The sequence below is a fragment of the Cryptotermes secundus genome, unplaced genomic scaffold (genome assembly GCF_002891405.2).
Source record: "Cryptotermes secundus unplaced genomic scaffold, Csec_1.0 scaffold303, whole genome shotgun sequence".
Lineage (NCBI taxonomy): Eukaryota > Metazoa > Arthropoda > Insecta > Blattodea > Kalotermitidae > Cryptotermes > Cryptotermes secundus.
This window is the reverse complement of record NW_019726229.1, coordinates 2,704,880-2,720,957: the sequence shown is the minus strand read 5'-3', so window position 1 is coordinate 2,720,957 and position 16,078 is coordinate 2,704,880. Positions and strand designations below refer to the sequence as shown.

At 42.9% G+C, this 16,078-nt stretch overlaps 1 protein-coding gene across 11 annotated transcripts in view; it reads left to right on the top strand.

Annotated features, from left to right (window-relative positions):
• LOC111864014 (histone deacetylase 4) overlaps positions 1-16,078 on the top strand; it is a 283,673-nt gene that overhangs the window by 113,068 nt on the left and 154,527 nt on the right. For 9 of the 11 annotated variants that reach the window (XM_033751284.1, XM_033751287.1, XM_023850932.2 and 6 more), the window contains exon 2: positions 12,721-12,976. The exons of the other annotated variants lie outside the window; for them this stretch is intronic. In XM_033751284.1, coding sequence (XP_033607175.1) covers positions 12,919-12,976 — 58 coding nt within the window. In that variant the 5' untranslated portion in view covers positions 12,721-12,918. The remainder of the gene's footprint in view (positions 1-12,720; positions 12,977-16,078) is intronic. 11 annotated transcript variants of the gene reach the window in all.

The following is a 16,078-nucleotide window of genomic DNA, read 5'->3' as shown; positions in this document are numbered from 1 at the left end:
ACTACATTCGTGGCAAATTTACAAGCAGACAGAATTCGAGGAATTCTTGCTTCCTTTCGACTCTGTACGTCATGTCTTTTTTGAACTCCCCTTATCCCAGCTAAAAACCATAAAGAATACGATATACAAATCTATTTTTGTTTTGTTTTGAATGTAAAACGTGGTCCCACCCCAAGAAAAGAATAGGCGGGGGATTGTAGAACAGAGAGAGGATTGTGGAGAATATTTGGACCCAAGAGAGATCAAGTAACACGAAAATGAAGGAAATTACATAATGAATACCCATAATTTGTGTTATTAAGGAGAGGAAATCAAGGAGGTTGAGAACAGTGGTATGTGCAGAAATTATAGGGAGTTAACAAATACACATGATTTTAGTTTGAAACACATTATGAAGGCCAAGACCCAGCTTCAGTGATAATATTGAAAGGGGGTCTTAGGGAAATAGTATGTGAAAATGTGACCTGAAGATGGGGGGCTAGTGGCGGGATTTGTTTAACAAAATAATAACAGTTTAGGTTGCGTAAATAGCGGGGATGCTCTTGACCAGCTGTCATTTTCTCGGGAAGGACCCTGCTCCGTTTGGTTACTTGAGCGGGTAGGCCGGGGCTATGCCTCTTCTCCTAACTTAAATTCGTGAAAGAACTTTTTGGTTCCAATTTCTATACTGAACCGACCCCCACCCCACGATAGTTCCTATTTGATGTTATTCTGAAATATTAATAATATATATGTAGACACATACAGACCGTCAGCTTTCACCTGTTCGCGCCGCTGGTACTGAAACTGGTTGGGTGCTGTCTGGCCACCCAGGTGAAGTATTTTGCTCTTATAGGATGATCCATTTTTTTCGGATGCTAAATTAAACATTTTTCTTACATTCGGGTAAGGCCGCGCCATTGCTCAAGCGGTTAGTCGCTGGCTTCCCCCCGCGGCGGCCCGGGTTCGATCCCGGTTCTGGTCAAATGGAATTTGTGGTGGACAAAATGGTATTGGGGCAAGTTTTCTCCGAGTACTTCGGTTTCCCCTGTCAATCTTCATTCCACCAGTTGCTCCACAATCACCCTCACCTATCATCTGGGGCTGGTACAATAGGCCAGAAGTGGCCGCAGTACAAGTCCCACCCCACTAGCAATAAAAGAAATAGGGAGGTAGGTTGTACTTACCGATGGAAAATGGATGGAATTGCACAAGCGCAAAAATATGTTTGGAACAATAGGCCAGAAGTGGCCGCAGTACAAGTCCCACCCCACTAGCAAAAAAATACATTCGGATATTTTTTTTAATATATATTTATTAGCAATCAGAATTAAATACATTCTTTAAGCTAATTTGCCAATTTAAACACCGTCCTCGTGTGCAGAGGATAAATTATATGGGGCTAATAAGGTAATTGTTTTGCGTTCTACTGGGAATGAGCGTTAACGGGGAGAGGATTTCAATTAAGCGCATTAACAGTTATAATTCCCCGCAGACCGATTTTACACGCCGTCGGATTGGACACCCAGTAAGTCACGTGTTGTAATTGATACCACTCGCATGGTCACCACCAGTCCGAAAAGAATACCATGTCGGTACACGGTTATCGATGTTCATGAGATGGTTCGCTAGAAGACAAGCCGGGCGGATGTATTATCGCCCGAAATCTAATGTGCAATCACCGACTTATCTATCGGCGCAGGACGTACCATGTATTTCATTGAAGCTCTACAATAGGATAGTGGATTTCAAACAGAAACCATGGTCAAGGTCATATTTTGCAGATAGGTTTGAACTTTTTAATGAATTGAATATTTCACTGCATGGGCAGTTCATGTTGGGAGCTGGGATAGCACTGTCGGTATAGCGACTGGCTACGGGGCTGGACGACAGAGGGGAACCGGATTTGGGGTCTTGGTTGAGCTAAGATTTTCTCTTCTCCAAGTCATCCAGACCGATTCTGGGGCCCAACCAACCCCCTATCCAATGGGTACCGTGGGCTCTTTCCACGGGAGTAAAGCAACAAAGGTCTGAAGCTGACGGATTACTTCTAGCTAGTGCCGAGGTCAAGAAAATGTTGATCTATAAATCCTCTACCCCATACGCCATCATGGCGTAGTGTTTAATTAGTTAAGCAGAGGGACAACTTTACCAACTTTAAAGGAAGTTCATGTGTCATCGATTTGTGTAAAAACTGAGATAATTATAAATGAAACTGTATGTGTGGATTTCGTAACTCAGTACTTCATTCTTGCGGCTTGCATTGAAGATTGAATCTGCTTTACCTTTGAATGAAAGTTTTCACTCAAATTGAAGATCGTCTGCTCAGTTTGAGAGCAGACGTGTGAGGGTATTTTCCAGACGTAGCAGACGGACTTTTTCCATTGGTCAAACCGCCGGTCACATTTCAGGTTCAGGACGTAGTAGATGTTGCGCAAGACGAATTTATCGAAATTATAACGCAGACCTCAAATCGAAGTTTTCAAATCCACTATTAACTCATTTTTCAGTTTGCAGATTTATAAAAGAGCTACAAAATATTGCAAATACGGTTTATGAAATACTCTTCCTCTACCAAGTTGGGTTTAAACTTCGACAAAAATGAAACAAGCGTAACATTGTCACCAGTTTTCGTTTTCCATCAACAAAAATAATATGAGCGTATTATTTTTAAATGTTTACATCGATTTTATGATCGTAGTAAATAGGATTAAGTGCATGACAACAGCAAATAAGGAAAACTCTAGGATTAGAGGGTCTCACAGCGGTTGTTATGAAGAGTGCCGTCTTCTGCGGTATAACGCCGTGTAGTCCGTTGAAGGTCAACAGACGTTTCGGAGAAGCATCGCCTCTATCTTGAGGGTCGAAGAATAAGTCGAGCAAGAGACCAGCGAAAGCAGGTGGCAAGCAGAGCAGACTTGCGCTCATGTTTGTGGGAATTGCAGACACAGTTGTACTAAGCATAGTATTTTTTTTATTGCTAGTGGGGTGGGACTAAGTCCCTTGCACTGCGGCCACTTCTGGCCTATTGTACCAGCCCCAGATGATAGGTGAGGGTGATTGTGGAGCAATTGGTGGAATGAAGATTGGCAAGGGAACCCGAAAAACTCTGAGAAAACCTGCCCCAGCACCACTTTGTCCACCACAAATCCAACTTGACCAGACTTGGGATCGAACCGGGGCCGCCGCCGTGGGAAGCCAGCGACTAACCGCTTGAGCTATGGCGCGGCCTACGAAGCATAGTAACTCAAACGGCTAATGAATTTATGCAGGTGCCACTGCGTATATTCATTGAATTGTATTACATTCTCTTTCAGAACGGAAGTTACTCAGGACTTCTCACCCTAGGCTTTGTCATTGAAGTCTAAACAAATACGTTTCATGATCATAGGCCTGTTTAAGATGTAGGACTGCCGACTCTTGCTTAGTCCATACAGACAGTAGGCCTAAGCATAACCCCTCGCAGGCTCATTCCCCAGCGATGTATAATTTTTAAGTATCGATAAGAAATACACAAGGGAAGAAAAGCGGCATTGAAAATTAAATAGTCATTAATACACTGAAAGCTTCATAACTTGTACCCTTCTCCAAGTATAATTAGAATGATAAATTCAAGGAGGATGAGGTGGGTAGGGCATGTAGCACGAATGGGGGAGAACAGGAATGCATGTAGGATATTGGTAAGAAAGCCAGAAGGAAAGAGACCACTGGGAAGACCAAGGCGGCGGGTGGACAATATTAAAATTGATCTTAGAGAGATAGGATAGTTTGGGATGGATTGGATTGATCTTGCTCAGGATAGGGACCAGTGGAGGGTTCTTATGAACAAGAGAGATAGGATAGTTTGGGATGGATTGGATTGATCTTGCTCAGGATAGGGACCAGTGGAGGGTTCTTATGAACAAGGTAATGAACTTTCGGGTTCCATAAAATGCTGGGAAATTATTATTCTTAATACAGTGAACATGCAATGCTCTAAGCAGTATCATTACTTGCCGTGTAAATATATTTTATTGCCTGCTTTCTTTGTTTATAAGGAGAAACAGATTTTCGTATCAATTCGTCTCCATATGCGTATGTTTCCCCCCCCCCCCCACAGGTTTTGGACCAGGCAGGCGGATTTTGTGAAATCAGGTAGTGCTGTAGTCGTGTAAAAAGCACAGGGATTTCCTGTACGGAATTGAAATTTTGGGAGGTCTTACACAATTTTTAAGATCATGTTGCACTACTGTAATGTTACGATGTTATCAGGAAACGTATGAATGACCCTACTTCGAATTTCTTTGGCTATCACACACCATTTTCATTGGTTCTTTCTCATCCTAACACGTCGGTTTCAGAACATGATGCAGTGTTGAGTACAGTGCACGACATTTTGTTGTATACTCGTTTGTTATAAATTAAAGAACAATTGTTAACACCGCCCAGTGTGATTCAATTTGTAGATATTTATTGCCTGTACGTGTTTCGTGTAAATAATTTTCCTGGGGAGTAAACCGCGGCCGGCGCGTAAAGCTGAGAACCTTACCGCCATCTTTGAGCCGATTGTGTAGATAATGTGGGAGCCTCGACGCCTCACCACCCTATGGGCCTTCACGGCCTGTTACAGGGATACCTTTTTTTTTTTTTTACATGTTTCGGTCAGCTGACCATCTTCGGAAGGCATAAGAAAGAAATACTATTACAAAGTTGGTAATACATACTTTAGTTCCTGAATATGTTGATCTTATGCCTCCTGACGATGGTCACAGCTGACCGAAACATGTAAAAGAAGTAAATGTCTACAAATTGAATCGCACAGGACGGTGTTAACAATTGTTCTGTAATTTAGTTTACTAGTGTGGCGGACCAAAATGAATAAAGCCATGTTCATTTGTTGTAAATTAAGAAAATAACACAAAAATTGAGGTAATTATTGGATATTTGTGAGCCAGTACAAATTTTTCTAATGGTAGGACATTCTCTCCACTACAGCACTGAAACAAGGTTATGAACTTTATTCATCTAAATACACCATATTGCTGTTACTGGCTCAAGGAAATAAAAGGGGCGACCTCCAGTGGCATAATGTTCATACCATATTCATAGAAGTCGGACAGCTTGTTTAGAAATTGAATTAAGGACACTCAGACATAACAAAGACGTCATGAGGGTCCCATAATCCGGATTTCCTTAGGAGAGGAAAGTAAGCAAAATATCTATACTTTCCCAAAAGTGAGCGTCGGGAAAGTATACGAGTAAATTCTGTAATGTGTTTGTAAACAGTAAAAGTCCAACATGATGACAAGAAATTTACATTTCTCGGTTTGGTAGCCATAATTTAACCATTAGAACCAAGCCTTTGTCTAGTGCCATGAGGTATATATACAAATTTTGTATGAACATACTTCAAATACCAAAAACATGTTGACGGAACGAAACTTAGCGGTTATGTAATTTGTGACAAATTTAACGTTATCGAAATGTGCAATTGAAAATTGTGAACAGAAATGGATCACGAAAGCGTTTAATTATTAAATTGTAGTTACCGTTAGCCTATCTGATCTTAACCTGAAATGCAATGATCCCAGTTCGTGACGGTGTATGTTGTTAAAATAGGCCGCGCCATGGCTCAAGCGGTTAGTCGCTGGCTTCCCATCGCGGCGGCCCGTGTTCGATGCCGGGTCTGCTCAGGTGGGATTTGTGGTGGACAGAGTGGTGCTTGGCCGGTCACGGTAGCGGAGCGGTCTAAGGCATGTACTGTCTTCGCTCGCTTGGAAACCGGGATCGTGGGTTCGAATCCCACTCAGGGAATGGATGTTTAGTTTGTGTGTGTGCATTTTTCTGTGTTTGGGTACAGGTAGAGGCCTTGCGACGAGCTGATCAGCCGCCCAAGGAGTCCTACCGTATGTGTAAGATCTAGAAAAACCGAAGTGAACGAAGTTCATGGAGGTAGGCCTATGCCCACTGGGGCTGTAGTGCCAAGGGGGGGTGAAGGTAAATTTGTCCCTGTGCTTAACTAATTAAGCAGTACGCCATGAAGGCGGAGGTGAGTGTTTAGCTTCACTCCCCTTCAGTTTTACCCCCGTGGACCCCCCCGTACCGGGACTCGAACTCCGACTCCTCGGTCGTTCAGCCCGTAGCCAGTCGCTATACCGACTGCGCTGTCCCGGCTCATAAGTGAATACTCGAAAATGTAAAAATAAAGAAGGGGAGAAAAAGAATATCTAAGATAGAAGAGAACGGGTTTTCCATAAGGGTGTAGTGTCCATGTGTAGTTTTGACTCAGAGTTGGATAGTAACTGTAAGCGATTTGGGACACGGAAAATAAACTCAGGTCTTTGGGAATTCCATTACTGGGGGCATTTACTGTATTTCTTGGAAGGTGACAGTTGTGTAATGTGCACCAAAACATGTTTTCCATCTCAAACCCACGCAGATATGGAGACAACAGATCGTTAGTTCATGACCTCTGTCTGCTCCTTGTATGTATCAATATGGTTACTGTAAGGACAAATTAAAAATTATATCATAGTAATGTTATTTCCAAGTAGCAGAGTGTGCTTGGTCCTTGTTTTGTGTTCCGTGTCGAGAGACGGAAATGGGCGAGAAGGGCTTGATTTTCGTGGGTTTCCGCAGTTTAGGTCACAACGTCTTCCTTCCCAGTCTGTTTTATTTCGTTGCTTATCCGATGCTATATCGTGTAGCTGCCGACAGCGTATTGAAATATCCTATGAAGAAAATAGTTCGGTGACACGAATGGAGCGAAATTTAGTTGCAGAAACTCGTTCTTATGTCGGGCGCATATAATCGGTGGACCTGGCACTCATCGCAGTGTAGTGAGTGGATTACGACCGCTGCCCTTGTATGCCTTCGCGGCGTGATGAGACACACGGACAACTTAACGAGTATATGGGATGTGAGGCGCTATAGGCGCCAAGCTGTAGGTTTTAAAAGAGCTGGTTTAACCAAGTGGGTTAAATTGTAACAACACTTGGCGGACATACTTCGTGTTGTACTTGAGTCTGTCATTATTGTGCGCCCGTTAACTGTCTGGCTTCTCCCACAGTAGAGACATCTGGAATTATACATTTTTATTAAATTATTTCAGAGGAAAATAAATGAATGTGTTAAAACTAGAACGCAGCAAAACCCTGTCCAGCAGAAATTATATCAGTACAGTACACGAAATATGTAGGGCAAAGAATTCAGTAGCTGTTGCCAGTTGCAGTTCAGTGGGGCAGGTTTAGGATACATACAGATGAATGCAGAAATCTGGGAGACTTCAGAGTGGCAGGTTGAAGTTATTTTAAATCTGTCGAGGGAATAAACGCCCCCCTCCCCCTTTCTGCATAGATGTGCGTGGGTGCGCAGAAAACAGACGCCAACGAATAACCCGTCAGCTTCTCGAAATTTTGATTTGGCGCAAACCAAGGACAAATGACGTAATCCTTAGCCCAGATTATTTGGCCAGTTATAAGGAAGTCGGAGGATGTGTGAAGCCTTATCCCATATTGTTATTCTGTCGATTTCAGTATTTACCTTCTCATTTTCCTCGTAATGCAAACGCCGTTGTATCTTAAGATGTACAACTCTTCTACTGACACACGAACCGCATACCTGACTTAATAATTGCGCTGTGAATCAGTCATTAGATACTCCAAATTGCAGGTTCTGTGATACTTCAGCCCCCTGAAAGATTGTATAAATTTACGCAACCCCTACGCTGCCTTTTCTGTCTCAGTGAAAAGTGCATTTCTGCACATTAATCCAGCTTCGTTGCGCTGACCACGCGACACCCTCTATCCGCTAAAGTTGGCACTAACTTCGCCGACAAGCGGCGATCGCTCGGTCGGTATAATTCGCTTGCGGACTAAAACCAAGGAGTTTTTTTTTTTGATACAGGTCTCTACCAGGCTGTACGGTGAGAGCACGAGCCTACACGTTCAGTAAGCTATAAAATTTTGTTGTACAGACAGGAGAAAAAATCTCGAAATGATTTTCCGACTGCAGCTACATTTTCCCAAAACGCCTATATTAAATCTTACTGACTTCTACAAGGCTGTGTGTGGATGCAACTAAGCTTGTGGAGTTTGAGAAACCATACTGTGAATAAAAATACGCGAAATCCGATATCCTTCTTAGTAATCCCCCTTGAGGGGCCACCGCGAAAACTGACGACCAGTGTTTTGGCCCGAGGGAGAGGTTGTAACCGTTGTCCACACTGGAAGTACTGCACAGTTGACTGTTTTGGCGTAGTTAAAAATAGAGGCCGAATCTTGTTTGAAATAGGTTGTGAGGGTTTGAACTGGATTCTCCTAGCTTAGGATAGTTCACTGGCGGGCGCGAGACATATTAGGGGGAGAATTTCTTGGCTAGGTAGCAAATATCGACTTTCAAGCAGAATTTTACTTCCTTCCGCTGTGCCATCACAGTTACCAAATGCAAATTTTCCTGGTGGCAAGAATTTGCTTTCAACAATGATACTGCTATTATCACTCGTATATAATGAAATCTTATCACATGTTCCAAATATAGTGTGATGTATTGCTGGCGTCAACAGGGACTTGTAGAACTGGCTTTAAAGAAAGACTTTGCTCCCTGCCGTTGTGTCATCACTCGTACCAAATGAAATTTTATCTTCTGTTCCAAATGTAATGTGATACTTCTGGCGTCAACAGAGACTTTTGCTAGGATTAATAGTGTAGACCTAATGGGGTGTAAAATTCCACGTATGTGTAACGTGGACAGTAGATTGAGATAGCAGCAGAATTTAGGCCTGCCTCTTGGGAAACTTCCTCAGTGCCAGGTACACACTGAGCCGTTGACCGTGGTGCTGCCATCAGTAGTTAGACTCTTCAGCTTACTCCCTGCCGTATTACAGCAGAGTAATATAGACTATGACATTGGAATATCATGCATATTACACATTACACTGCAGGAAGTGAATCTTTATTTTCTCCATTAAATTAGCAGATTCGCAGAGGTCAGAGGCGCGAAAGCACAAAGGAAGTATACGAGCGTATACACAGATTGAGTACTGGGTCATTAAGAAAGCCTACTGTACAGTTTGAGTAAAGACGAAATGTTGGTTGAGCCAATATGTTAGAGAATGAGAATGGTGTGAGAATGTGAACTAGATTTCTCTGGTTTGGGGTACGGTACAGTGACGGGTTCGATGTGTAATGATGAAATTCCTGAGGAAGGTCCCATTCCTGGGGTGTGGACTGTTAGCAGTGAAGATAAGTAAATGAGCATGATTTTCATGCCCATACACGGCCACAGACGTGCTTCGGGTCAAGCTCTGAAAGGACCTACTTTTTGGTACACAATTTGTTATGTCCTGGGTAGTGTTCATGCCGAGCTGCCTGCTTCACCAATTGCTTGTTTGAAGAAGAACGTAGAGATAAGCACATAACTGTAAACATGTTTGGCACCATTGGTCCTGACCGAAGTATATCCTTTATTTATCGGCAGAGATACTCACTTGTTGTTCCTGAAACATGTGACCGGAGGGTGGAGAGGATTAAGAGAATGGTTCTCGCAACACGGTGCAGACACGGTAGAAATAAGAACGCGTAAGCAATTTTGGTAGTGCAACTTACAAAATAATGACTATTTGGAGATGTAGACCAGCATCATTTTGGGTCAGTATAATCACTACTGAATATTTTTAACTCGTCTGTGGATCTTAGGATTTCAATATAGAATTTCTTCATCAGCTGAACGACACTGTTACCTAAATATGGTGGTCCGTGTAATGTTGCTCTGTGTCTTGTCATGTCTTAGTACAAATGGCATTAAGACGTAATATGCAAGAAAAGAGGAGAAGGGGTGTTAAATAAACAGTCATAAAATTGGCATAAACGTTCCAGTCTCTTGTATGTAATTTAATGGCGCATGACCTTTATCAGGGCAGTAGACTAATTTTTAACGTGTGGGGTACACATTCCTTTGCAAAGTGTGCATTAATAGCAACATGATTAAGGGCTGATGCCCTACCTTTAACCCACGGGGATATCCACATGTGCGTTTTAGGGGTGTCATATTATTGAGTTAAAGGGGGCGTGATTCGGGGCACGGCGACTAAGAGACATCCGTTCCCAGATTTGCTGCCCTCTGGAATAGTGCCTTAATATAGGACACGACTGCTTGTGTACACGTCCTGCATTCTATCTTGAGCTACGCAGCTGCAGAAGTGACTACCCACCTTCCAGCTGAACAGCAACAATGCGTTCCGTCCAAAAGACGCCTGGGGATGCATCGTACCGTGAATTGGCACCCTGTGTGTTCAACGAAGTCTCCGCCCTGGGGATTTAGTTCCAGTTAATATTTTAATTATAAAATCTAGGAACTGATGATGAGATGACAGTGCCACTGTCTCACTGTTTAATGGTGGCTCCACCTGCAGAGATGTTTCAGAAAGACGATGATGACAACAACAGACGTTTTCTGAACCCAGACGTTCATTATACGGTTCACGAAAGCCCGTCAGCGATCAGTCAGAATCTGCTGAGCCTGAAGAGTACGATCCTCTGCGTTGTTACAGCGTGTAGTTCGGTAGATGGTGGACCTCTACCATGCTACGCGGCGTTACAGCGCTTCATAGTGATTTCACCATGGTGATCCTGATGTCCATTATCATCTACAGTTAGTATACGTTATAATGGAGTATTCGGAAATGTTCATCCTATGAAATGGTCAGCGGAATAGGTGGTAGGCCCATCACAGAATTCTGCCTATCAAAGTGTTGGTACCGGTCACGGTAGCCTAGCGGTCTAAGGCATGTACTGTCTTCGCTCGCTCGGAAGCCGGGATCGTGGGTTCGAATCCCACAGAAGGCATGGATGCTTGGTGTGGTATGTGTTTATTCTGTGTTTAGATAGAGGCCTTGTGACAAGCTGATAACCCGTCCAAGGAGTCCTACCGTCTGTAAAATGATTATGAAACTTAGAAATCAGCCCTATGTTCCAGAGAGAGGGGGAAAAGGTGTTGGTGCATCGTGGTTGATATATGCACGTGTACGGATAAGCCTACGAACAGTGTCGGTGAGCCCACATTTAAGCCTCCATAAGGGGATCGTAAAGAGATCTGGCAGTGTTCGGGTAGTGACGATTATGGCCGTCCTTGCGCGTTCCTGCCATTTGCTTAGATGGATGCACGAAACCACTGGTCGATCCGCCAGCTCTCCGATTGCACTACCATTCTGCAGATTATGCTAATGCGGTTCAAGAAACAATAGTTGTCTGTGATTCTGATTTCTAGTATTGGTACCCATTACCGCCTTTTAAAATGTCTTAGAATATAATGATATTTGTTGATACTCTGCTTACTATTTCGATTCGTTCTCCTAAGGTTGGCATGATTCCGACGTTTGTCAGTATTCCTGTTGTTAGAGGGCCAGTTCTGTGTATGTTCAGTAACAGGGCATATATGATCTTTTTTTTTTATTGTGTTTTTTCTTCATGTTGCATTAGAATGGTAGATTTTCTGGGCAGTCGGTATGTTACGCGTTAGTGATATGAATAAATCCCGAATGTTTTATGTTTGAAATGTCGATAATTCTTCAAGGGCTTTGTAATTTGCCCAACATTAGAAATCACGACAACGTTAAGATCTGGTATCAGGTCACGCAAGTTTATCCGCTACAGTAAGGTAATGCTGCTTCGAATAGAGAACAGAAAATGCCACAGTTCGTTAAAACGGTGGACAGTAAGGCCTGAGTGTAGGATAAACTTACTCAGTTTCCTGGCGCAACACACTCACCTCCCCACAGAATTGGGCACGTACTCACTGGTTATTTGTAACAGTTTTCGATGGATGGGCCTGTAGCAGAACTCTGTGAAGAAATACTAAAATTAAATGAGGGACACATACTTAATTTCGTGGTGATTTTAAAGTATCGTAACACGAAAGTAAAGAAGTCACGATAGTCGTATTTACCTTACAGGTGGCTCAGCTCAGCTGTATTTTCCGTTAACAAGAAGTTCAAGGAAGGTTCTCTGACGTTTGCTTCCATTGAAATGTTCTTAGGCCTGCTCGTATATACAGAGGCAAAGTACCTAATCGCCGGTCACGGTAGCCGAGCGGTCTAAGGCATGTACTGTCTTCGCTCGCTTGGAAACCGGGATCGTGGGTTCGAATCCCACTCAGGGCATGGATGTTTAGTTTGTGTACAGGTAGAGGCCTTGCGACGAGCTGATCACCCCCCCAAGGAGTCTACCGAATGTGTAAGATAAAAAAAAACCGAAGTGAAGGAGAAGTTCATGGAGGTAGGCCTGTGCCCACTGGGGCTGTAGTGCCAAAAAAAGTACCTAATCAACTAAATACATTGGAACAGAATCAATCGGAGAAGCTAATTTTCATTCAGGTTAGCCGTAATTTCCAGGCGTCACATATGTGTGAAACAACTCTCTAGAGGCTAGCAGACTCGATGCGTAATTATCAATACTCCGCAGAACTTGACATATATAATAAATTGAAAATTATCCAGATATGAACGCTTACTTTACCAGATGTACCTACTTCATGAAACGTGTGAAAACATAGCCTCTGCGTTTCTGTTTGTCGTCATATACGTTTGAAAACACCCAAAAATATATAATAAATGCACTGTTTTGGGGCCTGTGATTTTGTTTCGTGATTGTATCAAATTTTATAAGCCTCGGTGCAGTGATTCATGTGTCGGTAGGCTAAGTTCAAGAAGGCTTGAGAGAATTGGATTTCTCGGTTGCATGATGAATGCTATGTTTATTTCTGTAGGCACAAAGAAGTGATTGCTCCAGGTACTTTGTTGTGAAGTGCAGGTGAATGAGTGCAGTGTTCAGAGGGAAGTACTGTGCATCAAACTGAATAAGAATTTTGCTTTAACACGTATTTGGACTCGTGTGTTTGTGTGTGTGTTAAAAGTCACTGACTGTATGAGGTGCAGTAGGACAATATTGTGTTACTGATACATCTATGGCACTTCAGGATTATGGTAGCTGCAGTTATACGATGCACCACCACAACCAGTTAGGTATGTACACTCCTCGTACTATTATCTTGGAAACTTTCCTTCACGTGCATGAAGATGCTTACAGGTATCACATTGCATAGCCCTTTTATTTAACAACTGTTCATCTTATGGAATTACATTTGAAATGCAAGTTTAAGATTGGTGACGTTATGAATCAAGTCGTCTTCTGGGATGTGGCTCCGTGTATATATTGTATTAACCGACATTTTCGGAGGAACGTATCTCCTCCATCTTCAGAGTAGAAGAAAATAGAAAATCCGCGAGCGAGGAACGGCGTCACATTCCAGAAGACTGCTTTCACAGTCACCATCGTGAAAACCTGAAATCTTACACGGTGACGTAATTTTACATTGTATATTCAGATTTTTGTACGAGCATTATTTCTAGGAGACTGATTAAGCTCGTGAGCCGATCACCGCACGAATGACGTCGCTCACACGAACACTAATCGTGTGCTCGAATTGCATCCGAGGATTTGTGTGTGTTTTTGTGTTTATCTTGTTCTGTGTATGTAGCGGTCTTGAAACGGATTGATACTACCAACTGCCTGTAAGATTCATAGTTTTCAGATTAATTCTGAAATAGTCTAATTCGCCAAAGGAAGAAGATGAAGTCAGTTTTAAGCTCCATATAAATAAAGGTAGATTATTCCGTTGTGAAGGAATATTCAGTGCGCAAATTTCATGAAAATATGTAAGTTGGTTCGAAAGCTGAAACGGAGAAACGCATGTACGCAGCATGGATAGTTATCTCTCAGTAGCGACCTCTATACCTTTAGAAATTAGCCCAAAAGCAGAGTCTGTTTTCTGTTTTACTACATATGTACTTGTTGTTTGAAATGCGTGTGTCTCATAATTTTGCGTAAACATTCGCTTCAGCGTCGTCTCCCGATTGTACGACGGAAACTGAACTCAAAGTGTTTTGGAGGGTACCGTGCATGAACCTTGAATGTCATCTTCTTTTAGCCCGGAAATCTAGTATGCTTGGAATGTTATCTCCACGCATCCGACACGGCGTCCTGGTTTGATTGGTTTGTGTAGCAGTAGTAGTACTACTAGTAGTATTGCCGGTCAAGGCACGGATGGTTGTGTTTTTTCTGTATGTACGTAGCGGCCTTGAGGCGGATTGATCCCCCACCCAAGGAATCCTACCGACTGTGTGTGATTAAGAAAATGAAAACAGACCAATGCCCTTCATGGACGTCGGCGCCCACAGAGAATAGCAGCAGCAGCAGCAGTAGCAGTAGCAGTAGCAGTAGCAGTAGTAGTAGTAGTAGTAGTATGAACGACCGTCACGATCGAGTGCGCAACACTTGGGGGTGCCACATCCAGGTGTCTCGCGAAGACCAGCTACCCTGCAGGATGTCCTTGGATTACCTCCATTCGACCATCAGATCACAGCATAGTAGGTGCACTAGAAACTCAGCCATGACCTTTCTCCACATCATTTCCACTTCATTATTCATGAACTCTGCCAGTCACAGTGGCCGCGCGGTCTAAGGCATGAACTGTTTTTGATCACTTGAACGCTAGGATCGTGGGTTCGAATCCCACACAAGGCATGGATGTTTGTGTGCGTTTATTCAGTGTTTATATTTTTCTGTGTGTAGGTAGCGGTTTTGCGACGGACTGATCCCCCGTCCAAGGAATCCTACAGACTGTGTATAGATTAAGAAACTGAAAAAGAAAAACGGCCAAGGTCCACAAGGGCTGTAGAGCCATAGATAGATTCATGAACCGCCCCAAAATTTGTCGCTATATAGTCTGAGCTGCTAACGGCGTTGTCAGATAAACCTTAAATAGGCCAAGTACATAATAGTAGTAATAATATAATAATTGTATGAAGTTGCTGTATTTTGTTTGTGAAAATGACGCATATGCACACACCCATACAGAGTCACATCCTTTCCGGCTCTAATCGAGGGTTCTGCTCCGACAAGGCTGTAGAAACAATGAACGAAAATAGACGCATTGGAATTCACCGCCCTTGAAACTTTGTTCTGACATTATTTGCTCCCCCCCTCCTTCTTTAGTTTCAGCGCGGAAGTACTGCGGTAATTATGTAATTCATTTGTTAGCAACACGTAGCCAAGGACTCCGTTGCTTTTCTGCCCGTCGTTAAATGCATGCGATCGTGGCAAGGTAATCCTATAAGCTCACTTCTCCGTCTGTTTATCTGAGTAACGCCGTGCAAACAGCGTATGTGCAGATAAGTTAAGGACACAAGGAATTGGAGGTCAGTCGGTCTTGGTCTTTGGACAGATGTGGAAATAGAAAGAAGATATGTCATGCTGATTGCTGTCACTGCTCCTGGGAAGCTGTACAGTAGTCAAGAAGGGAACCTATGTAATCGGTCGATAAAATAATTAAAAAAAGATCAGTGCTCACGGAGGCATACAAGATCGGTTCAGGTGACATTTAACGAAGCTCAGCTCGAATCCGTGAACACAAGCACAATCTTAAGCAGGGTCTTCTAGAGAAATCCAGGTTGGCTCAGCATGCATATGAAGAAGGTCACAGGGTAAGCTGGGATGAAGCTAGGATCTTGGAGATTGAAAGCAACAGCAGATACAGGAAATACAAAGAATCAGCTCATATGGCATGTTCATCCAATCCGATCAGCCAACCCAGTTTGGATATTTCTCCTATATTGATCCACCTCATCAATGAGAAGAGGTTAACAAACCAAAAATGTAATTTCATGAATATTAGTGGTTCCACTACTACTGCAAGTTTTCTTCCGGGGATTAGTCTGATTCCCGGAAGTCGCCATGGTGGCTCTTTATCCATGCAGATCAGGCATGCTTTATCCAGTTTTGACTTTCGTTTTTAACTGAATTCATGGAATATAACCCATACTTCTGTTTCTTTACATTGTTGACAAGTGCATGTTTGGCACAAATTTTCTATCATGTTTTTACTGCGATTTTATTCTTTCCTCCCACTGACGGTCCGGGTTGTCGGTTGTTCATAGGTTGTTTCTACAGATCAAGGTTTGTCCAGTGATTGAGACTAGCTCTTTCTAAGGGGCCCAACTGAGTAGGTTAAACCTTCCTTATACACCTGAAGACGGAGACAGATCCAGTCTCCGAAACGTTGTGGT